This window comes from Drosophila subobscura, chromosome O, assembly GCF_008121235.1.
Source record: "Drosophila subobscura isolate 14011-0131.10 chromosome O, UCBerk_Dsub_1.0, whole genome shotgun sequence".
NCBI lineage: Eukaryota > Metazoa > Arthropoda > Insecta > Diptera > Drosophilidae > Drosophila > Drosophila subobscura.
Genome location: NC_048533.1, coordinates 4949280 through 4975248, shown reverse-complemented (window position 1 = coordinate 4975248; position 25969 = coordinate 4949280). Strand labels below are relative to the sequence as shown.

Genomic DNA, 25969 nt, shown 5'->3' with positions numbered 1-25969 from the left:
ACAAACAGCTGTTGCACCAAAAATAAATCGCAGCGCAGGAAGACGGACACAAGCAACAAAAACAACAACAACAACACCAGCTGCAAAACAGCAGAAACAGCAGCCGCGTAACAAACGCGCATCCAACAAACAATTATTAAGCAAAAGTGATAAACCAAAATCAAAAACACCAGGCAAACACCAGCGTCAGCGTGGCAGCAGCAGCAGCCGCAGAAACAGTCGCAGTGACGGGGCACTATCGGGGCAGTCTTCGCGTTGGTGCTCCATCGAGGCGCAGCTGAATGTGCTGGACGATCTGCTGTACTACTGCGATGAGGAGGCCGAACTGTATTTAGCCCAGCTCTACGAAAGGTACCAGCAGCAGCGCACCTGCGATCAGAGCTCCAACAGTGAGTACGAGTCCGGATCGACGGACTTCTGGAGCGACGTCTCCGCCTCCGACACTGACGACAATATGTCGCACAACAACAGTGCCGACGACGATGGCCTGTCCAGCACCAGCGGGACGGGCAGCAACAGCACCCACAGCCTCTCCTCACCCCTGGTGCCAGCCGCCCTGAAGCGGCGTGGCCATCAGCATCATCCCCGCTTCTCGGGCACACGTCGGCCCAATGTGCCCAATGTCCAGGAGATACTGGCCGCTCTCTATCGCGGCGACTCCAAGGGTGCGCTCTCCAATCTGCGTGGTGAGGTTCAGCCAGAGCCAGAGCCAGAGCCGGAGCCCGAGAACGAGACACCGGTGGAAGAGACGTCCACTCCGATTAGCCGCAGCACCCTAAGTCTTCCACTCACCGATTCGGTGACCACTTCCCTGGGCAGCAACAGTCCCACGCCCACGGACGAGAGCAGCGTGCAAGATGACAGTGCGGCCACACCCACAGCCGGCACTGCGACAGCAACAACAGCGCCTTCAGCCCTGCCTGTGCCGCCCAACGGCAAGGAGGGCAAGACGTCCAGTGGCAAGAAAAAGAAGCGGGACAGAGGCGAAAAGTCCGAGAAGCGGGACAGGGGCGACAGGTCCGAGAAGAGTGATAGAGGCGACAAGCCAGAGAAGAGTGAAAAAGGTGAAAAGTCGGAGCGGAAGAAGAAATCCTCCTCGTCGTCGTCGTCGGGCAAGCGAGAGCGCAGCAAGCGTCATGGCACGAGTACGATGGAGGCCAGCAGTGATAGCCTGGCCACCGATATCAGTGCCGGGGCCATAGACGAGGGCATAGCACTGGGCGACGATGACGACACCCAGTCTGCGGAGTGGTCCAAATTGCGGTGCACCAGCGAGGCGGCCGAGATTGTGGCCGAGCGAGAGGCACGCCGCAACAAGGGACGGTGTGCGGACTATCCGGGCCTGGCCTTTGGACGCTCCATCTTCAGCTCGGACACCATGATGAAGTTCAATATCATCCGGAACGAGCTGCACAACATCATGAATACACAACTTAAAAGGGTAATTAGCAGCTGACAAAGTGGTTCGACGTGAGGAGGAGTCGTTTCTATACATATTTCCACTAATCGCATTTCTATATCTAATTCAAGCCAAAAGCAAGACCGTCGTCTTCCGTCTGATGATGTCTTCCCTGGCGGCTCTGTTGCTCTTGCGAATATTCTTGTGTAAAGTTTGGTTAGGTTCTCTCGTCCCTCCATCGCTCTTTCCATCTATGATTGCTCCAATTGTTGTTGTTTCCTATCTCTCGATTCTTTTGTTCGGTTCTTTCTTTTTATAAATCTAATGCTTTTGTTGCTGTTGTTAGTTTTGTGTGGTTTGCACATTGCAAAGCGATTACGTCGTCGTCGTCTTTGTCGACTTTTGTTGCCTTCTTCTTTCGCGATACGTGCCCTAGCGGCGGGTACCTCGATTTGAGCAAGCTCTTTGCCAGGCAGGGACTTGGGATTTCTGTTTCTATAAATCTGCATAGCTTCTTGCTTAGCGTCCTACGATCGTTTGCATTTGATTTAAGCTCCTAATAGCTCCGTAGGGTATCAAATCTTTCGTCTTCCCCTATCGAATCTTAACTGATTTTCCTTAAACCCTCTCTCTCCCACGCTCTTGCATTCCCTTGCCCTTGCATTGAGGCATTACATGGAATTTTCTGGTGGAACTCTTTAATTCTTTCTATATTATTGATTATGAATAGTGGGACCCCTAGGAAACGATTTTGTTTGTCTTGGCGGCCTCTTCTTTCTGTGGTTTCTTTCTCTCTCTCACACACACACACACACATGCAAATCTTGACCCACTTTGCACGTACTTATGCCTATTTCTTTCAAATTTTTCTTGCCGTTCCGATGGTCGATGCGAGTCAGCAATTCGTTTTGCATTTCCCCCTCCACATACATACATACATGTATGTGTGTAGACCCCCAGAGAGCAGAAAAAGTATTTCAACAATTTTTTGTTTGCTTAATTGCAGGCAATTGTTTAATTAGTTACGCAATTGCACAAAAATTGCTAACGGTACCTGTTGCGCGCTCCCACAGCATACCACACACACTCTCTCTCTCTCCCTCCAACACTCTCTTTGCTCGGCAAAAGAAGACTAAAGAGAGAGAGCAGCCCTCTAAAATGGCAGCAGTGCTAGTAGGCTACTCCCCCGCCAATATGGTGGTGGGTGGGGGTTTGTCCATAACCATACTCCATGTGGTCTTGGCCCCAACCCCATAAATGGCCGCTTACATTACATGCTTCTACTACAAATATCACTAAAAGGAAAACATTACCATCTACGGCCAAAGCATAGCCGCAAAATGTTCTCGGTACAAAGCTCGACTTGCCAATTTGGTGTACAAATTAATTATTAAATGTTGATACGGGCTATGTACGTGTTCTGTTCCCATAGCGAACGACCTTCGATGCGACTGCGGCATTTACTTTTAATTTCTTTTCAATGCCGCCTGGCTAAACATGGACAGTCGCTCATTGTTGGCATTATCAACAATTACGCCATCGCCGAATAGGGATGAGAGTCTGAGAATACAAATAAATGACACAGCAACAGGTGGAAGCCTCGGGGGCATAGAACTTTTTCAAATTCAAAACTCCCGATATGCTATCGATATCTTGTGTGGGGGCCACAATCGCCGGAGAGAGAGTCAACTAGCCCGATTAGTCATTACGGTGTCTAGCCATAACGCTCTCACGCTTACGTTGTTTGCTTGCGTGTTGATAAGCCTGATAAAGCACCGGCATTGTAGTAGTTTTTTGTTGTTGTAGCATTCAGTACAATTAGCTTGTGAAAGAGGCAGGCGAGGAAAAGGTAGGGGCGTTGCGTTGGCAAATGCACACACATACGGAGCTATGTATGTTGTTTGCTGCTCGAATGTCTGTATGTATGCAGATAGAGAGAACTACCTGATTACTCATTTCCAGCCTAAATGGAGATTGTATTTGACATGCGCCTTTTTTTGCATAATATTATTGGCATAGAAATAACAAAAATCTTAAATATTTCTTCACTAATTAATGCCAAACAACAACAAACATGTCGACAGAATTTTAGCGGCTTTTAACAGGTTTTCCAGCGGCACACCAACACACACAAAAAAACTCCCCGCTCATGAGCACACACACACAACCGCATACAGTTTTAGGCGAGGCAGACAGGCTGGAAAGTCACACACACATAGGGGTAGACACCGACTCTCTTAACCGCCGACACACCAGTTGTCTCTTTCACACCATTGGGCAAATCAAGCCAAAAGTCTCAGATGAACTTGTTCAGCTCCATGATGAAACTATACAAGGTGGTCTCGTCGGCAAAGTGCTCTACCATCTTTGCTGTTTGTAAGCGCGAGAGGAGGTTGGGGTTTAAAGTTGCTTATTAAAAGAATATATGAATTTTTTATATTTGGGTTTTCAATAAGCTTTTTTTCCTTAGTCTCTTAATTCTAAAAAAATTCAAATAGTATTGCTGCAAAAATCGAAGTCAATTTCAGTCGAAGTCAAATAAATATGACGGAAAAAATTCATCAGCTTTCGCATCAACAAGCGAGCACGCACTCAAACTTATTAGAGCCGAACACATCCGAACGTCACCCGAGGAGACCACCTTGCATAGTTGTTCAGTTCGCTCACAGATAGTTCGCTCATTTCCAATTCGTCGTTCGAGTCGCGTCGGTCGTCTCTGTTTTGTGTGTCGTCGAATTGTGGTGTTTTATATTTATTCGCTATTTATTCTACTACTGTTTCGTGTGCCAGGCTAAAGTCCCTTTAACCAGCTAAACGCTGCCTAGAAAGCTAACGCAAGCGACAAAAAAAGTGGTCAAAGAGAAAGAAGAAAAAGAACCGGTGGTTTTTTCTTCATTGCATGTGTGTGTGAGTGTCGTTCCATTCCCCTTGCGAGTGTTGGTGTGTGTTCTTCAAATTGTAAAATTTTATATATTTCGGTGCTGCCATACCATCACCAGAAAGCAACTGTTGAAATTATAACAGTAAAAGGCGAAAAAGGCCAATATCAAGTGTGCTCCAGTGCCCCCGGCTCCCCTGCCAACGCAAAGTCCAAGTGTCCAAAAAACACCCACAACCTAACTTAAAAATGACGACCAGCATTCCACAAGGCACTCTCCTGGACGTGCTCAAGAAGAAAATGCGTCAGACCAAAGAAGAAATGGAAAAGTATAAAGATGAGTGCGAGGAGTTCCACAAGCGCTTGCAACTCGAGGTGGTTCGACGCGAAGAAGTAAGCCAGCCTTCCATTTCCCTATTAGTTCTACAAAATTTAGTGGAAACTTAGCTATCTTTGGTATGGTTTAAATACTGCGTGACCTGTCTTATAAATTTTGCATAAATCCTACCTGTGGAAAAAAGATAGTAACCATTTCTTCCACACTCTCTCAGAGAGAGCGACAGACGAGAGCGCTCTCTCCCCTGTGTGTGTGAAAGTGTGTGTACTTGTGGAAGCGAGACAACTGCAAGTGTCGCGACAGGCTTCTCGCTCACATGAGTTCCAGAGAGCGACTTTAGTTCTGGCCTCTCCCGTTGATTCTGTTGTTGTTTTCCCCTGCCTTTTTTTGGGCAAATTGTTGAGGCACAGGGTGGTTCGTGTCCGTGCATGTCGTGCACCACCACCATTGTTCTTCCTCTTGTTCCTTATTGTGTCACTTCTCTTTCGTTTTAGGGTTAACTGTTTTTATCTTTGAGACGAAATTCATTCACCTTTCAAATTGTATGTTATCTCCTCGCTTCACGGCACATAGCGCAACATTAGCATACACATACATAAGGCAAAAAAAGTAGAGAAAAGAAAGAAATCTTTTGCTTTCTCAGCGACAAAAAAAATGAAAACCGGCTTAAAGCCGAAGAAGCGGCAACGGCAGCATCAGCCGCAAAGTGGCAGACACATCGTTTAGCTAGCGGTGTTCTAAATTCGATTAATTATGATCAATAAATGGTTGGATTCTCTTAATTCTTTTTTTCAGTTTGTGCTTAATTCGATTCTAATTAGACAATTGAGAGAGCAATGCCGCAAGCGATTTCTGTAGGGCTCCCGAGTACACCCGTACAAGTCTGTGTGTGTGTTTGTGTATGAAATCACAGGGAGTGTGCCAATGACAGCATATGTTGACGTCATTTTTTTGGGGGCTCAGGAGCTGTGTTCCAGGAACTTATGGATGATTTTAAAGCCAATACAATTGCCTTCCCCCCATTTGTTAACTTTTCGCTTCCACGCTGCCAGCAAGTGATTGACGTTTGGTTTCCCCTCTCTGAAATGTAAAACAAAAACATAATTTGCCTTTGTTGTTGGTTTTCTATACAATGAATGCTTTTCAATGTCATTTGTTGTTCCCCTCCTTGCTGAGTCTTCCTTTCTCCCCTCTTTTGTGTGTGTCCCTCTTTCCTGAAATTGAACGTTGATAATTTCAATGCGCTTTTGTGACAAATTGGTTTTGATTTGTGCTCCCTATCCCCCTGCTCCCTGTCCGCTGTGCATGTGTGTGTGCGTATGCCGTAATTTAAAGATTACAACACATGACGCCATAGGACTGGGGGTATGAAGAGAGCAGCAAAGCCCAGCACACACCCTCTCACGATCGCCACCGAAAAAACCACTTCATGCCTGAGAGAGCGGCCATCGTCTTTAACCGTTTTTCTTGGTGATTTACATTTTCATGGCGTTATTTTTTCAGTTCATAATTAAAAATGCATCATCACAATGGAATACACTCTCAAACATACATACACACTTACACGTTGGCATACGCACACGCCCTGCCCTGCGTTGATTGTTTTATATTTCGTTGCCAAGGCAATTTCTGAAAATAAAACTAAAACAAATGGAATACTCTCCGATTCCAAGGTGTGTGTGTGTGTGACTAAGCCGACAAAAATTCATTGGCTTGTACCATTTCTCGGCCCCGTAGCTGGTTTTGCATGCTCATGGCTTTTGAATTTGGTTAAGATCGGTTGTTTTTATTGTTTTATTTTATTTTATTTTTTGCATTTTGCCGGTCATTTTTCATAAATTCCACAACAATGGGGGCCGGGGCCACTGCTCTCCAAAAACTTGTTCTGTCTCCAGCTTTTCTTTGGCCTCTTATTCTTCTTCTACTTCTCTTTTTGTTGCTGTTAATAAAGCGTTTAATCTTCAATACATTTTGTTAATGAGTTCAAAAATAGAGGGGGAGAGCGAGACCACAACAGTTTGCTCTCTCTCCAACTTCCAACTGTGTGCAATCTCTTCTCTTTCGCGCCCATTGCTGCTGCCAACAACTCCCGCTACAAAACGAAACCCAACTGGAGTTGACTTTTTAAGCACTGGCCAAACATGGCAGCAGCTGATTTGCATCAATGCCAAAGCTGAAGTACCTCTGTATGTGAGCATTCGGAATGAGCCCTATCTATTTTCTAGATTTATATTCCCATGAAAGATCTCCACTGGAATGATGATCAAGCAAAGCAATCAAAACGCCTCGTTTAGCCAGTACTTTATTGTACTTTTTCAATGTTTTCTTTGCTTCGTTTCTGGTGCTTTTGTTGTTTTTGGCATCCCCCCCTGCTCTCCGGTGCTTCATCAACGGTTTGTTGTGTGACTTTCGGTGTTTGGAAAGCTTCGCGCTCTGCCTGCGCTGCGCTGCTCTTGGCTCCCCCAATTCGAAATGCTTTTTATCGTTTAGCGTACATGTGGCTGTGTGTTCGTGTATTTTGTATGCTGCCGCTGTTTGGGATGATGACGTAAGCCAACACAACACGGTTGGTTCCAATTCATAATCACACGATACTTTTACGACTCGTGAAGGCAGAGAGAGAGGGAGAGCGAGTGGTTCTAAGCGTCGTCCAATCAGTCAATTGGTCATTCAGTCATTCCATCATTACGGCATGTACATATCAGTAGCTCTCTATCTATGTCCGACCATATCAGTCACATTGGACATGGACATGGATGTGTAGACTCGACTGGGGACTGGACTGCCTTGTCCAATTGCTTTTGCCGTTTTTGATCAAAAGTTTGTTGCTTTTTTTATACTTTTTTCACCATTTTTGGGCGTGTGCTTTGCTGCTCACATTTTCGCTTTTCATCGTTCGAACCAAACTTCTCCTCTATATGGCCACAACTTTGTCAATGTCGAATATTTTCCGTTCTTTAATGGGTATATGAGTCTCATCGTCTTGTTTTGTGGGAAAAACTCTCATCAATATTTTCCATAGGATGACGTCAGGGCCCGAGGCCAATAATGCCTTGAATTGGCTTCTTTTGGCTATAGAATATCAGTATCAGTTCTGTTGAACTTCGCTTGACTCCTGGGTATCGATTTCTTTTGGCCAAACAACAATTTTGTAAGCCTGCTTTAGGGCGTCGGCACTTGGTTTTGACCTTGCAACACGCGGCAACAGCAACAGCAACGTCATGGCAGACGGCGGAAGACGGAAAACGGAAAGAAAGGAATTCTATTTACAGGTGGAAGCCAAAATGTGGAAACTACGGTCGACTTTTAGGGCAAATAAACTAATTAAAAGAATGGGATTTTTGGGGGTTAAAAGAGAGCGCAAAAACAGGATTTACCATACCAAAGATAGCAAAGTTGTTATAAAGAATTTAGTATTTCTTGTAGATACAGTGGCGGAAAAAATAATAGAAACGACAGGCGATTCACACATGAATCCAAATATTTTGTTTTTGGTGAAAGTTGCTTACATCAAAGCAAGTGTGCTTTGTTGCAGGATATTAGGGCTTTATATAGGACCCTCTTTAGGGATCCTTTCGTAAGTTTTTTAAGCAGTGTAGCCTGATTTGTATGAAGACCACGCTTTTGTCTTGGAAAAAATAATAGAAACGCAGTCTAATTTTTGTCATAACGTTTCTTAAAACGGTTTTAAGCTAATTATATTGGTAACAATTCATAAACTAACGGCAAATGAAGATATAAAATAACTTTTCCCGTTGATCCGGTTGTATTTGTTGTTGTTAGAGTCTCAGAATGGGGTGCGGAGGACATTGTACGGATTTTGAAAGAACAAATATCCTTACACCAGGATATGAAGGTCACACAACGTCAGATAGTGTTACTATTCTAAAATGGGTTTAATGAAAGCTTTTTCGACGATTAAGGACAAAAAATAAAGAAACACACGCGGAAGAATGCACGCAACATCGGCTTGGTTCGACACACCACCTTGTTCAAAAATCAAAAAAAAATTCTTTCTCTCTTCGGAAAATTTGAAAAACGATCTCAATGCATCGGTTAGTGGTCGTACTATATGACATAGGTTGATTTGGCTCGATAAAAAATTACACAAAGCTAAAGTAGATGTATATACTTACGAAAATGAGATTCAGATAGGTACCCAATTCCCCATGGTGCATTTATTTCGTCCTGGGTACATTTGGTCGTGGGAAGTTGTATTAAGGTGCCTAATATGAGAACTCCTAACAAATCTGAGCAAATTGACTTTAGTTTCATTTGCCTACAGCATATTTTTTTTGACTATACGAAATAAATGCACCTTGGGGCATTGGGTACCTTTCTGAATCTCATTTTCGTAAGTATATACATCTACTTTAGCTTTGTGTAATTTTTTATCGAGCCAAATCAACCTATGTCATATAGTACGACCACTAACCGATGCATTGAGATCGTTTTTCAAATTTTCCGAAGAGAGAAAGAATTTTTTTTTGATTTTTGAACAAGGTGGTGTGTCGAACCAAGCCGATGTTGCGTGCATTCTTCCGCGTGTGTTTCTTTATTTTTTGTCCTTAATCGTCGAAAAAGCTTTCATTAAACCCATTTTAGAATAGTAACACTATCTGACGTTGTGTGACCTTCATATCCTGGTGTAAGGATATTTGTTCTTTCAAAATCCGTACAATGTCCTCCGCACCCCATTCTGAGACTCTAACAACAACAAATACAACCGGATCAACGGGAAAAGTTATTTTATATCTTCATTTGCCGTTAGTTTATGAATTGTTACCAATATAATTAGCTTAAAACCGTTTTAAGAAACGTTATGACAAAAATTAGACTGCGTTTCTATTATTTTTTCCCAAGACAAAAGCGTGGTCTTCATACAAATCAGGCTACACTGCTTAAAAAACTTACGAAAGGATCCCTAAAGAGGGTCCTATATAAAGCCCTAATATCCTGCAACAAAGCACACTTGCTTTGATGTAAGCAACTTTCACCAAAAACAAAATATTTGGATTCATGTGTGAATCGCCTGTCGTTTCTATTATTTTTTCCGCCACTGTATTTAACAAACAAAAAAGATACATGCCAAAGATGGCAATGATTTGAATAGGAATTTATGTGTATTTCTTAAACAAAAGCAGAACCAAAATCAGCAACCATTTTATAGTGTATTTATTATGAAATCTCCTAAGTTTAGCATTGTAAGAAGTAAATTATTGGATAAGTTTATAGTTTATAAATGTTTTGTTGTATGTATTATGCTATATTGGGTTCGTACGAACATATATATTGTCTTATAGGCCGAATCTGAGGTTGCTGCTCTGAACCGTCGCATTCAGTTGCTCGAAGAAGACTTGGAGCGCTCTGAGGAGCGTCTGGGCTCCGCCACAGCCAAGCTGTCGGAAGCCTCTCAGGCCGCTGATGAGAGCGAACGGTTAGTACATTTGTTACCATATATCCATGTCCCATTCCCCCACCCTCCCTCTATAAATGATGTATTATTATAATAATCTATAAGATTACAGCATACAAATATTGAAGATCAAGTTATATTTATCCCTATCTATTATACTATAATGCATTGCTTTGACAACAAATTTAGGATACGAAAAGCGCTTGAGAATCGCACAAATATGGAAGATGACAAAGTGGCTCTCTTGGAGAACCAATTAGCACAAGCAAAATTAATTGCAGAAGAAGCCGATAAGAAATACGAAGAGGTATAGTCATCATATCCATCTATCTACGGAAGAGAGTCTTTTGTTCTCTCTCTGTTTTTGCGTTAGGGCTTTAGGGTTATTAGGTTTTTCGATTGAGGTTAGGTTTCTGTTTCGCTCTAGGTCAACATTTTGCGTTTACTAATTAGGTTTTGGGTCTACAGATATCTGCGCTCTCTTTAACAACAGTAAAATAATAATCATTATAATAAGTTAGTTTTCTAAGAAACTTTTTGTAAACAGCATTTACTGAACGTCGACCCACCGCTGGAACTACTGCATCAACACTCTATGGATGATCTAAATTTCTTATTCTGTATAAATATTGTAAAATTTATGGACATAGGCATGTCCTACATAAGCTTATGCTAGTCGATTAGTAAAAATGGCTGTTAAAACAATTATGTCTGTAAAAAAAATCCCCCCCCTCAACAACAAGAAAACCCCTTCCAAATGTTTGTAATGTGTGTTTGGAGAAGCTAAAACAATGATTTATGACAGCTGAACACTTTCCAACTTTCCAACGTTCTTGATCTAGATCAATAGCGGATAATAGTCCAAAACTTAACCGTTCGAGCTACCAATACCGCAGTTCCATTAGCGACACATTCCACACATGTGGAAGATTGCATTCCATTCCATTCCAGTCAATCGATATTTTTAGGGATTTAATTGAAAAAAATCCCTTCCTTCATTCCATGGGAAATTTTATTTACAAAAATAAAGTCCCAACATTGTTTTAGCTTTTCCATGTACTACCTCCCCCACCTCCATCTGCAATACCCTGTTAAATATTTGTTAATTATTTGATTGACAAAATCCGAAACTTTAAAACTCAACTGGCAACAACAAATTCTTGTCTCTCTTTTTACAACAAACAAAACAACAACAACTATAACTGAACCAACCACGACAACAACAAAAATCATTAAAACCAAAAAACAAAATCAATTCTATCTATCTGTGAAACCACCTCAACTGTGTTTGTTAAACCATCTGTTTGTCATAACAACCAACAACCAACTACAACAACAACTTTAACGTTTAACAACAACAACACTATCGAACACGCAACGATGTGGATGATGACGTCGAATGATTCGATTCACACTCTCTATCTATCCTTTGGGGCTGTACCAAAAAAAAAACAACTACGATTCTTCCAATGGCGGAATGAATGAAAAAACAATACTTAAATCATCGCTAACAACTTGGTCACTGTCTTCTATGGGCTTGGTCGTCGTCGTTACCGAAAACAACACAATGGTGTGCTAAATGGGACCTATATGTATTCGAAAACAAAAACAAAAATATATATAGGGCTCGCAAGATTCTAGAGAATCGCGCCCTTGCCGATGAAGAACGCATGGACGCTCTCGAGAATCAGCTGAAGGAAGCGCGTTTCCTTGCTGAGGAGGCTGACAAGAAATACGATGAGGTGCAGCTAAAAACCAATTTATCTTCTGTTTCTACATTAATAAGCAAACAAAATAATAATAATGATAACAACAACAGTAACAGTTACAATATCGATACCAATGCTAATGCTAATAATAATAGCACCAACAACAATAACGCATCCAGAACTATTGCACCTGCTGCTGTTGGTGAAGCGAAGATCACTTCAACTTTATCCTCCACAAGCTCAAGCCACGAACATGAACACAACAATAATCCCCCCAATAATGACACTTGATTTTGATTCCTTTGCCAAAGGATCTAAACAAAAACGAAAGTGGAACCCTTTAAAGCGGGTCTAACCAATATATTTTGGCACAGGAATCAACTATCGAGTGTTGATACGTAAAACTTGTGCTTAAAATCGATTCAATGATGATGATGATTATGTAGTAACGAATGATGCTTAAAGGGCAGTTATAGCTATAGAATCCAAGGCATGCAACGCCTGCCCGTTGCCTCACAATAATATATATGCAATATATAAATATATGTAAAGATGCTGATGTATTAGTCGATGTACATACAATCCACTGAGATGTTTGATGAACAAATGAGACTCCCTAATATCATCCCTCTTCCAGAAGGGGAGCCACCACATGTGTGTGTCTTTTATTTTGTAAATTATGTTAAATGTTAAGCGATATCCATACAGAATCCAAGTGTACTTTTGTTATCGTCCTTAATTTACTCTTAAAAAAAGAGATAAAGGAGCTTAAAAAGCAAATATTTTGATGATTATTTCAATTAAAAAAGCAATTGTAATTTGATATTCTATATTTCTATTTGCAAAAAGCAACACTTGTAAAGATTATTTAATTTCATTTCAAAATTATATACAACAACTAATTATACAAATAACCCAACAAAAAACCCCAAAAAAATAATTCATTAAATAATTTTTGATTTAATATTTTTGCAAATTAAAGTTTATATAACAATTATATACAAATATATATATTATAAAATACATATATGAATGCAGCATAAAAGAAACTAACTTTTGATCTTTTTGGGAGCAGACAATGTTTTTAGCTTTGACGACTTGTTGTACATTTTCTTTAGGAATATTATGATGGAAAGGTTTAGCTGAAGGATGGTGGTCGTTATGTTTTAGGGATAGGAAACAACATATAAATGAAGTTAGAAGTTGGCAGTCTTCTGCAGCTTAATCAGAATCAAATGGAAATTAATTCTTTTATAAAATGATTAAAAATGATTGCTTATGGAGCCATGCTATGCAGTAGCCACTAAATGATTTTACAGGTGGAGCCTGAACATGCTTATTTTTCAGGAAATTAAGGGGAGCCAAGAGAGATCCCATTTGCCTGTACAGCTCTCCTTAAAGGAGAAACTTGTTTATGCTGGAGATCTCGTTTTATGTATGGATTGCAAAGTATTCTCCAAGAGTCTTCTTTAAGGGCAATATATTTTATTGCTAAATTCTTTGATAAAGCGTGAAATTACAGCACTTCATCGAGAAGTACATGTCCGGATCCTGCTCAAGAGCTGACCCTCGATTGCGGAGATTTCTCTTTAAGAAAAATACCCCAGACCCCAAATTCAGTTCACCACAATCCAGAAATGTCTGATCTGGCAGAAACCTATGGCCTCAAGTTATTCATCAAACGACCCACAAAGCGTTCCCCTAATTCTACAATCAACAAGCGTTTTGTATCCATTAATATAAATCGTTTTTGAAGTTGATTCTTTGGATATCTTTGCCATAAAAGGATGTTTACTTTCTTCTCTCCCAAAGAGAACTCTCTTGAGTTTATTTTTGCTTACGTGTTTCGCACGTCAATTGTCAGAAATCGATGAAATAAACCAATTGTTAACTGATACACGGCCATTGCCTGGAGATAAGCTTCAATGTCTACGTCCTCACTTTTTGCCTTTGTGGCTTCCTTATCTTTCTCCAGAAAACTAAGGCAAAGAAGAACTGGCAAAAAGAGAGAGAGAGTGAGTTTGTTTAACTGAAACTTTTGATAAGAGAAGGCCGCTCCCCAATATGCCCAATGTGCTCGACTGCAGCATAAAGTGTGGGCCCCATGACATAAGCAGCTAAAATCCCTCTGTAAATGTTGCCAAAACGATCGATGATGAATCCCAAACGCAATGCTTTGGTCCCCACTTGACCCTCGCTCTGAGGGAGAGAGAGTCGCGCCGCCTGTGGCGGGTAGTACTCAAAACAGTGAATCAGCGGGAAGATATGTGCGTGGAATGAATCCAACCAATGATCGCCCTCTCCACATCATATCTTTTTCCGTTTAAAGATCTGACGACACTTTCAGTTACCTTGCATTCACGTTTTCTGATTCATTTGGTGGAACGCTCTCACTTCCCCCCTGGAAACTATTTGCATACGTCAATGCAGGAAATTGGCTAATTTTGTAGTCAGCATTTGGTAATTCCATAAACAAATAGCGCCAAAATTGGTTAACTGATTTCCGCCTTTCTCTAATGAAGCATCTTTTGGCAAGATAAAGTGGATGTAATGTTTAGCTTTAGTTGGTTATAATTTCCTTTAATTAAATGAGTTTTCATATTTATGATTATGGGAAGTAGGTGGTGATGTTTCATGTCCCATTGAGTGGTTGATAGGTTTTGGGATTGTAGATGATAACAGAGGTTTTGATCAATTCTAAATTCCAAGTTCTAATTTCCCTTGGCAAAGTTGACAGTTCTAATCAAATGAATTTATCTGTCAAAGAACTATTCCCAAGGAGTTCCCAAGAGAATTCTGAGATTTTTTGAAAGGGGAGATCATACAATATTAGGGCGTTAATTTCATTAGGAAAAAGATTACATTGGGAAGTTGCTATAGGGAAAGGAAAAATGAATTTTAAGTCAGAAAGAACCTTCCAATGAAATGTACAACAACGTCGAAAAGGTATTAATACAATCCAACCAACCTCTCAATATTCTCTTTTTTTGCAATCAAATATTTAGGAAGATATGATTATGGTGCACTATTGGATCGTATGATTTAAAAGACACACACACGCGGAAAGCACAAGTTTTATAGGAAATCCATCCACAAACACAACAAAATAATAACAATAAAATTAAAAAATTTGTTTTGTTGTTTACTAAATTAGACTTAAGGCCATACACCGAAACCATACATTACATTCAAGGAACAAACAAATCTAACCAAAAATCATCTCAATGCTTTATGTTGTTCTCAACTAAAAGATATACTCGTACTTGTAAAAACACCAAAACCGAAAACATGAAATTTAATACATTTTCTATATATGTTCTCCTGTGTATCCTGTATATGCCATACAAAATATCTTGTATTATATCGAAATCAACACACAATCAATCAATCGAAACGAATTGTAAATGAATTGTCTATGAGAAAAGGTTGCCCGTAAATTGGCGATGGTTGAAGCTGATTTGGAGCGCGCCGAAGAACGTGCCGAACAGGGTGAAAAGTACGTTTTAAGTTTACATTTATACCAAATAAACGTTAAATATGTTACAAAAATGTTTCCTGTTTCTAATATTAATGAAAAAACAATGTTGAAATTGTCGCAAAACCTAACCTCAAAGCCGTTTATTGCATATATAAATATATCCCTTTTTACATTTTTCAGTTTAAAGTTTGATTTTGTTATTGTTTTTATTTTCTTTTAGCTAGCTAGCTTTTTGCATAAATGTTTATATAGTGTTTGGTTGAAAAATGTGAATATTCTATACTCTGGCATCTAATTTTGTGTATATTAAAAGCATGTTTTGTAGCTTAGAACAAAACAAAGCACAGAAAACAAAACGCAAAGCAAGGCAAAGAGGTTCAAATTTCCCATTTCTCTTTCGAAAGGGAAATTTTCAAAGTGCCCTGAAAACCGCTCACTGAAACGAGTGCACAAATGCAGTAGAGGCCTCATTTAAGCAGTGCTTAATATGTAAGCAGTGCTATGATGAGCTTACCGGTGAGCGCAGAACCATCGCTCTCTTCTGTGATGTTTTGCATCTCCCTCTACCTTTCGTGACTGCAGTGTGCGTTGTGAGAGTGCCACCTCATGCAAACGTCACACGGTTTTATGCGCTCTCACGCTACCACGCTCGCTCTCTGAGAACGCGTCACCTCATCCACCTAACTGTAAATCCAAAGCACAGTGAAAGAAAGAGGAAATGGATGAAAATTTGCACCTCTTTGCTCTTTGTATCATGAATCATGAATGATCCTGCACAGTATTCACATTTTTGTTACCAACATTCCCAACGTCCAAGCCAGACACTTGACTAATCTATGAAAACATTTTTTCTATTGCCATTCCCTAACCCATGCCAAAAAACAAACACATAAACACCTTGTTGCCGTTGTTGTGTGTGTACATTAATACAATGCCCGTGCTAACACCTTGCCACGCCCTTGCGCTGCCCTGCTGCTACACCTACGCCCACGTCTGAAGGTTGCCAGAAAACTTGTACTCATGGAACAGGATCTGGAGCGTTCCGAGGAAAAAGTTGAGCTCAGCGAAAGGTTTGTCCAATGCCCCCACACAGCCACTGCGCCTCTCTATCTTTGATGTCTTTTTTTTTGTGTACTAACTGCATTTCGTTAAATATAATACACACTTTACTTTGGTTTTATTTGTTTGCGGAATCTATGCCAGCGATGGACAAATATTTATTTTTAATTTCCATAGTTTAAAAATAACCAAAAACAAAACAGAAATGCCAAAAAAGTGAAATCGTCTGGGGATGCTGTCGGTCCGGTCCAAAAACAATTGTTATGATTACAAAAATATTTGCCAGACCTTGGCAACATGATTTGACGCTTTATTTTTCTTGTGGAATCTCTTGGCCATCCAACTGTGGTCGGTGGCAGCTTCGCCTCCAGTCGGACAGTCACAAGATTTTATTTCGAAAGTGAAGTGTTGCTCAAGTCAACCTCTCTTTTCCACTGGCATAAATTCCGCACAAAATGAAAACCTTTATATTTAACAATTGCATGAGTTGTTCTTCTCTTTTTTTCCCCCACTTGACCATTTTGTCAAATATTTAATGAACATTTCTCTAACGTTTAACAGCAAAATTGTGGAGCTTGAGGAGGAGCTGCGCGTGGTTGGCAACAACCTGAAGTCCCTGGAAGTGTCTGAGGAGAAGGTCAGTATCTGTCTTTTTGTCACCAAATTAATCACTCATTTGAAAACTTGTGATGAAAATCATTTAAACCAATGTTTCTTAAATATTTATATTGAATTTTCCCCACAAACCCGAATTACTCAAAAACACTTTCCCCGTAATGTACAACAACAACAACGAAAACGATACGAAAAACAAATAGGCCAACCAACGTGAGGAAGAATACAAGAACCAAATCAAGACCCTGAACACTCGTCTAAAGGAGGTAGATATCAAACAAGAAAAAGGAAGAAAGCCTTCGCATCAAAAAGTGGCCAAAAAGCAAAGAGGATTTCCCAGATCCGAGGCGCTCAAAACGAGTGTCCCAAACCAGCGATTATATATATAAACATCTCTTTTGTTGTTGTTTCTCGTTATTGTTTGACTTATACTATACAAAGTTTATCGGGAGGGGCGCACCAGACAGTCAATCCCCTCCCAAAAAAAGAAAGACCTTCAACAGGAACTCTTGTACTACGCAGAGTTTCCAGTCTTTCATTTCGTTGTTGTACTAATAATTCTTATAAAATGTCTACCGACATGATATTTATACATATTTGTTTACAGATCAATCAGTTATATTTATTTTATTGATTACTAATTTACATTTTCTTTTATTTCTTATTTTCATATTATGTTTTTTGTTAAATGTTGCTGCTAAAAAAACAAAACAAAAAATGCCAAAAAACAATTCTAATTTGCGCACCTGCTGGATGTTTACCAACACTGACCACTGATTTGTTCTTGCATGAATATTGTTTATTAATTTTTGTTCAACAAAAAATGCTTTTTAATAAATAAACAAAACGCTTTCAACACTGAACACCAGGCCACACAAAAAGAGGAGACCTTTGAAACGCAAATCAAGGTCTTGGATCATTCTCTGAAAGAGGTATTATGCAGAGTCGAAATATATCAATTATATCCCTGGTGTTGGTAAAAACGCTTCTAAACTAAGACTAACTCTTGACTAGCTTTAGTAAGACTAAGCTTTTAACTGAAAGAAAACAAACAAACCAAAAAAAAAAAAATATTGAATTGCACAAATCGTTATTCTCAATTTTAAATTTATTGTACATATTCGTCAATTCGACATTTAATATTTTCTTTTTTATAAACCAAAAATAAAAACCAAAAAAGCACTTTGGGAAAATACAACAAATGGCAATATAAGTGTTGAAAAATTATAAAAATAATAGATCAATATCGTTGTATATGCGATACATGTAGCGTACATCCATGGGCAAGTATTTCTATGTCGTGTCATCCCTCTCGTCAGACGTGTGTGTGTACATTTGTTCAAAATTGAAAACAACTTTTTGTGCAACAAAGGAAAATGTTTTTCCAGCACTTATAATTCAGCTTTCTACTGCTTGTTGTAGTGGTAGTAAATGACTGATGATGAATAGAGCCGAACCACTTACAATACGATTAATAGTCAATGTTTTACAACACTAGTCGTGGTTATGCAATACAAGTAGAAGGTTTACAACACCACTCCACTGCTTGGTTAGTAGTCATCATGGTCTTGCAACACTGTTTTTCCTGCTACTGCTTGGCTGGTAGCCAACACTGTAATTCCACCAATGAGAACGTTTTTGTCCAACACTATTCCTACTTCTACTGCCTGATTAGCGTAGCCTCAAATTAAATAAAAATCAAAATTAATTCAAACCAAAAAATATCTAGTTTCGGTAGATATTTTATATAGTATTCCCCCCAAAATACACACAAAAACACCAACACACACCTCTATAAAACACACACAGAAATTCCCAAAAATGTACGTGAAATGAAATGGATCTATTTTTTATAAACTATAAACCATAATTTGTTGTATTTCTCCCGATGTCTAGGCACGCGTCAATCAGAAATATTACGAACAGGAGCTCATACAGTTCAAATTAAGTGTAGAAACTGTAAGTCGCGCTTAAAGAAGTGATGAGTCAATCGATGAGCGTAGATATTCTAGACAAATCAATAATCTTAACAGCATTTTCAGTTTCAATTTTTTTTTCATGCAGTGACTGCGTAGCCTCCTCTACCAGTAATCAATTGTTGAACCAACATTCCACTCCAATATTCCCTTAATGATATTTAATTTGTCTGATTTAGGTGTTGTCTAAAAACCCCTAAATAGTACTCGTACAAAAGCGTAAGACTAAGTTTTGTAAGCATTTTAGTCGAAGAAAAATGAGAGATTTTTCTATGTGTTAATCGAATGAAGTTTAATTTAATGTTTGTTTAACTTTTATTTAATTTTATTGTTTAACTTAATTCACAAAATCATTATTATATCTTGTCTAATGTTCATTCTGACATCTACATTTCTTTTTTAATACGTTATTTTTCTGCTGGTTTTGGTAGCATATTTGGGAAGCTTCTTGGCTTTTAACTTGTAAATTCTGTTTGCTCGGGGGAAATTTCCCCAGCACACAGAATTTGAATCGTCTGCCAGGTATGGATTAAAGGGAAATTTGCGTTGCCCTCTAACCCATGCCTGCCAGCCACTTTTTGTTGCTTTTTACTCCCCCACTGAATATTCAACTTTTTACTAATATAAACATTTAACACTCTTTTCCCTCCTTCCCAAAAATTAAAGGCTGAGGCTCGCGCTGAGTTCGCTGAACGTTCCGTTCAGAAATTGCAGAAGGAAGTCGACAGGCTCGAAGGTATGTCCGTCAAAGAATTTATCCATATATTACTGAGGCTCTAAGAGAGAACTTAGCCATGGAAATGTACATAGTTGAATATTTCCAAAATTTGTGTAGCAGTATTTCAAATTAAATCACAATGATTATATTAGTTAACTGAAATTTATTCAAATAGTTCTTTTTTATTACTTATAAGTAGGATCAAAATTAATTTCCTTATTCCAATATCCAGTACCAATTGTGATCTATGGTGAAATTTTGAGTGTCTCTTTTTATGTACAATCCCTTGAAATATTATTTTTATTTTTTCTGCTGTTTATCCAAAAAAAAAACATTACTTAATTTATTTGTATTTTTGTTTTTACTTTTCATATATTATTTGTTGTTAATGTTGTGCTTAACAAAAACAATACAACTTGCGCTGCTTGTACCCTCGCTCGCTCGCTCGCTAAAAAAACGCAAACAAATTTTGTTGTAAATCCGCCTGCATGTACCGTCAAATCCCCAACAAACAAACAAAAAATGTGCGCGCCCTCAGATGACTTGCTGAATGAGCGCGGAAAGAACAAACTGCTGCAGGAGGAAATGGAGAACACTTTACATGACATACAGAACATGTAAATTCATCTAATTTGCTTGTGTAAATTAACTAAACTGCCTGCTTTGACGTCAAAACTATATACACACCGCCACCCCTCAACAACAACAACACCAACCCACACACCAAACTGGCGCTTTCCATATTTAAATACTAGAAAAAGAAACAAACAAAACACATTTACACCACCACCCCAATGCATACACTGAGCCAGACAGACACCCGGGACGCCAAGTGTCTTCCAATTGCAGAGTTGACGCCATCTTTCCGAAGAACTCTGGACAAAAACGCTAAGCAAAACAAAACAAAAAAAACGAAAGAAAAATATAAAAAATAGCGTTAAATATTTAACATAAACTCAAAGAAAAGCAGTTACGAAAGAAGCAAAAAACAAGACACTCTACCCCGTAGTAGCAAGCGCATTCCAATTATTTTCAATTCCAAAATGGAGCTGTGACTGGCAGCTAGCGATTTCCAGTGTGCACTAACGTTGTGCACATTCCAATCAAAATTGATCCAAGATGCCTTTACAACACTGTTGCAATATTTAAATCTCCTTTTTTGGGTTGTCTTTTTAGTAACTTTCGACAAACGATTTAAACGTAGAGTAGATGTTTTTTCTCCCAATTATTTTAAACTTGCTTTTGCTACCCCTTTTTTAACATTGTTTTTGTTTGTGTATTACGATGATTATAAATGACAACTTGGACAAACAAAATGCATTGCCGCCTTCTTCTTAGTTTATGTGTATTTTATTTTAAATAGAGAGACAAACAAAACGCTGTTATTTATATTTAAAGAAAGTGAAGTACATTCTATATGCTAAAAAAAAGAGAAAAGAGAAAAGTAAAGAAAGAAACTTTGTATTTTGTGTCGCCAGCGCTTAACTGTATTAATATATATGCTAATGTTTATACATTGTTTATACATTATTTAAACAAATTGTAATGTTTGCAAAACGTTGTGTAATATTTGCCTACTTTTAAGTTTTGCCGCCACGCCTACCACACAAACACACCACACCACACCACAACCACCCACACACACACACACACTTTACTATAATTACAATTATTTCGAGAAATTTAACAAAACTTGAGGAGCGACAACAACACACAGCGCACATCCATTCCAATTGCAATTGCGTTTGCCGATTTTCCGGTAGCGCCTTTCTTTTATTTGAAAAATAAAACAAAACAAAAAAAACCAATTCCGACATTCTACCGATTCTTCTGAATATATATCCCGAAACAAAATACAAACTGGGAGCAGATGGGGGCCCACAAAGATGGCAATTAAAATAAAAAGAGAAAACAATTTAAATTCGATTTACTTACGATTTACATAAATTAATTATTTATATTTTAATATACAAATATACCTATGCATACACATACGATATACATACATATACATATATACTACATATACAATCCATGCTGCTGCAAAATTGCACAAATAAAGTATTTTTCAAGAAAATATATGCATAATCCAGAACTAATCCCACGACGCGTCGTGCCATCGTCCAACGTTCAGTGTCCTCCTCTGTCGATCCTCTGTATGTGCCTTGACCCCGCAATCGGCCTCTGAAGGTTCTATCGCACGCGATCTCTGACTCTCACTCTGACTCTGCTCTAATCCGAATTTCTACTTTCGCTGATGCTGCCGCCCGCCGCCATGCGGCAACCACTAACCAATGAACCACTAAACCACACCCCAAACCACTCAACCCAATGCCAGACGAGACGATCGTCGAGAAAGAGCATTATGCCCTCATTGGCGACAGCCTGGACTGGACCTTCGTTGAGCTGATGGGCATGCCGCCCTTCTACAACGATCGCTACCCCAAGCCACCAACGCCCGAGCTCACCGAGGAGGATATGGCACGCATTGCGGAAGAAAAGGCCAAGGCCGAGGCCGAAGCGGCAGCTTTGGCAGCGGCCAAACAGGAAGCCGCTGATGCTCTGGCCGCTGCACTAGCTGCGGGTGTGGATCCGGCCACCTTGGATCCGGCCCTTATCGAGGCTGCTGCGGAGGCGGCTGTGCCGGTCAAGTTGCCTACACCACCACCCAAGGAGCCCACTCCTCCTCCACCACCGCCACCACCATTCGAGTACTCGATCGATTTGCCCCCAGAGGGTGCTGAGGTGCCGTACGTGAAGAATGCCGAGCCAGGCGATATGCTGCCCGCAGTGGCGGCTGTCCCAGAGGGGGAAGCTGCTGCTGCTGCCACCCGTTGAAGGCGAAGCTGCTGCCGCTGCAGCTCCAGCGGAAGGAGAGGCAGCTGCTCCCGCGGCAGCACCAGCGGAAGGCGAGGCAGCTGCTCCCGCTGCAGCACCAGCCGAAGGAGACGCCGCAGCTGCACCACCTGCAGGCGACGCACCGCCACCACCCGCTGCCGAAGCGGCACCCGCCGAAGCTGCACCTGCCGCTGAGGCAGCACCTGCCTAAAGCAAACCCTGAAATGTTGTTTGTTGTCTAAAGTGATGAAATAGATCAAGGATCTCCCTAGAAGGATCTCGTCGCCGTTAATGAACTGGCCAATGTGTTTTTCCTTTCCGAATCTCACTAACATAAACCGCCCGCCTCCTGTGCGCCTCCTCTCCAACTCCCACACCCACTCCCACTCCCCCATTGATTATTCAACTCGATTGAAGTTTAATTTTTAGTTTTCTCGTTTCTATTGCCTCCTTCTCACATGCTTTATTTTTCCAACACGCTTTCTCTCTCTCTCTCTTTCGCTATCGATCTTGCACCACTCCATCGCTTGTCTTGCTTTTTTCACCAAACAAAATCCACATCGCATGCCGCGTGTCGACGACCATCGATATCGACAGATGATACGATCGTTGAGAAGGAACGCTACTGTCTGATCAACGACAGCCTCGATGAAGCGTTCGTGGATGTGATTGTGGGCCTGGAGCCCTTCTGGAACCCGCGTAACCCCAAGCCGCCCACGCCCGAGCTCACCGAGGAGGATCTGGCTCGCATTGCGGAAGCAAAGGCCAAGGCCGAGGCCGAAGCGGCGGCCGTCGCAGCGGCCAAGCAGGAAGCCGCCGATGCTCTGGCCGCAGCATTGGCTGCGGGTGTTGATCCTGCCACCTTGGATCCGGCCCTTGTCGAAGCTGCTGCGGAGGCGGCTGTGCCGGTCAAGTTGCCGACACCACCGCCCAAGGAGCCCACTCCTCCTCCACCACCACCACCACCATTCGAGTACTCGATCGACTTGCCCCCAGAGGGTGCCGAGGTGCCGTATGTCAAGAACTACGAGGGGCCACCACCGGGATCGGAGCCAGAGCCCGTTCCAGCTGCCGAGGGAGAGGCTGCTGCTGCCGCCCCACCGGCCGAGGGAGGAGCACCTGCCGCACCGGCTGAGGGCGCAGCACCACCAGCCGAAGGAGCGGCACCACCTGCCGAGGGAGCGGCCCCACCCGCTGAGGGAGCTGCTCCTGCGGCTGAGGGAGCTGCTCCTCCTGCTGAGGGTGCGCCTGCTGCTGAGGCTGCTCCTGCTGCTGAGGGTGCTCCTGCAGCGGAGGCTGCTCCCGCTGCTGAGGCTGCACCGGCCGAGGCTGCTCCCGCCGAGGCTGCTCCCGCCGAAGCGCCACCAGCCTAAGCCGACCATTGCCCCGATGCTAGTCCTCAAGAGAATCTGCTGCGTACAACTCAAAGACACAACAACCTGCTACAAAATGCTGCCCTGCTTTTATACACTTAATTTTGAGCACGTTTTTGAGACATTTTTAATTGAAAGTCCGATTTATAATTAAAAATTTCATTTAATCGAAGCATTGCAAAAACCAGAAGCTGCCTTTTAGCCACTGCTTTATTTTATTTGTTTGCCGTTTACCGTTTACCGTTTACCATTTTGATTTCCGAAATTAACAGCTAGCCAACACGCGCACTGCCTTGCCGACGCGTGTACAACAATGCTGCTGACAAGCAGTTCCAGCGCTGCTGCATTTTTTACTTTTATGTTGACCCAAAAAGCGAGGTAATTATGGTTTCATTTGTGCAGACTTAGTCTCTCCCTCAACCCCCATACCAGGTGTTAGTTTTTGTCAGGTCTTTGTGCCCCACTTTGAGTGTAATTTGTATTTGTTTTGTATATTTTTATTAACTTGTGTTTTTTATTCTTGCGTTTCTTTATGATTTATCAATCACTTCAACAAACAGACGACCTTGTCCTGGAGAAGGAGCGCTACAAGGATATTGGAGACGATCTCGACACCGCCTTCGTCGAGCTCATTCTCAAGGAATAAGCGTACCGACCACGGACTACGACCTCCTCCAGCTCAGCGCGAAATCTTTCAACACTTTGCCAACAAGACCATCACCACCACACACCTATCGATTGTTTCTATTACTGTAGTATAGTTATAGGCGCACTGTTGTATTCCGTAGCCTTGTTATCGGTAGTAGCTGTACTTTTGATTTCCGCGTGTGTGTATACTTTTGTGTAGATTGATTTTGCCTGCAGATGACGATGAGGAATCATTAAAAACTATTGTGTATCTGTTTAACTCAAACAATTTTATTTATTATTTGTATCCAAACTAAGCAATAAATGCAATCAACTATAAAAATATATATTAACCATTTGGCATTCATTTCATTTGATTCTTCTTCCGCTGCTATCAATCAATCACAGATGAGGTTAGCAAAGGTAAGGAACAGTACAAAACTATTGCCCAGGAACTGGAGTATGCCGATCTTCACAGCTACTAAACTGAAAGGAAATGATGATACAAAAAGCAACCACAACAAGAACAACAGCAAATGCAGCCTGCGATCTACAAACAACAAAACAAAACAACAAAAAATGGAGTCTGAAAGCATTTCGACGTCCGATATACAAATTATTTTTAGCATTACACTCAAGACACTTCTTCAACTAAGCATTCCAGAACAAATTTACATACAATACATAGATATAACATCCTACTCTATGAACTAAGACCGAAAGTGTTACAATAAAGTAAATTTTTTTAGCAATTACATTTTATAAACAAATTATAAATATAACGAAGCATTCAGTAAGAGTTGTGTGAAGAAAACACTGCCTTGTCTCTCTTTAATTGATTTTCCGGCTTGATAGTTTTAACGAAGTTTTGTAATGAACCCCTCAACCCACCAGTCTATATCGTACGCCCACAAACATTATCTATAATATATAAAGCTCCATAGCGCTTCATGTCCTAAGCAAAATGTCAATTTTTCTGTTCATTTCCCTCATTGCTTGAGTTTTTTCTAGCAGAACGCAAAATGTATCTAAGAAAATGTTTACGGCCTTTGTATGGAAAATGAATACCAAAAATAATTAATATAAAGGGAGAAATATATAAATAAAATTTACAAATTTGACATAGCTTTTATAATTCTATAAAACAAGCAAATCAAATAAAACAATGTACGAGTAAGAGTATGAATGTATACTCTGGTTTATTTCTCAATATTTTTCTGATCAATAAAGAGAAACAATTTTTTGCATATAAAAATAATAAGAAGTGTTTATATTTAATGGGTTGATTTTTCTGGATGAAATTTCTATGGCTCATAGCAGAGCTCGAAAGTACGAAAATTAACAGTATTTGTTTTCGTACCACCCGAAAATATTACGGAGATTAAACTTCTTTGGTCAGATTTGAATAGGCATTCCTAGTCGATTCGTCTTGGAAAGTTACTCTAAACTGAAGAATACTTGGAAATTACAGTCTGGGACATTCCTTAAAAGTTGGCCAATATTAATAAAAAGACATCGGATCGAATACATTTCTGAACTGATTTCT

At 40.6% G+C, this 25969-nt stretch overlaps 1 protein-coding gene across 20 annotated transcripts in view; it reads left to right on the top strand.

Moving 5' to 3' along the window:
* Nucleotides 1–24957, top strand: part of LOC117896381 (tropomyosin-2) — a 32771-nt gene extending 7814 nt beyond the window's left edge. Inside the window, exons 2-9 of one of the 20 annotated variants that reach the window (XM_034804675.1) lie at nt 9–1441; nt 9918–10051; nt 11655–11772; nt 15165–15235; nt 16838–16913; nt 17761–17823; nt 19534–19603; nt 24832–24957. In XM_034804675.1, coding sequence (XP_034660566.1) covers nt 9–1441; nt 9918–10051; nt 11655–11772; nt 15165–15235; nt 16838–16913; nt 17761–17823; nt 19534–19603; nt 24832–24908 — 2042 coding nt within the window. In that variant the 3' untranslated portion in view covers nt 24909–24957. Of the gene's footprint in view, nt 1–8; nt 1442–4324; nt 4671–9917; nt 10052–10219; nt 10338–11654; nt 12064–15164; nt 15236–16216; nt 16288–16837; nt 16914–17094; nt 17158–17760; nt 17824–19533; nt 19604–20123; nt 20266–21923; nt 22720–23020; nt 23984–24356; nt 24771–24831 lie in introns of those variants that run through there. The other 19 variants (XM_034804674.1, XM_034804668.1, XM_034804669.1 and 16 more) reach the window with 19 other exon arrangements.
* Nucleotides 24958–25969: the final 1012 nt, after the last annotated feature.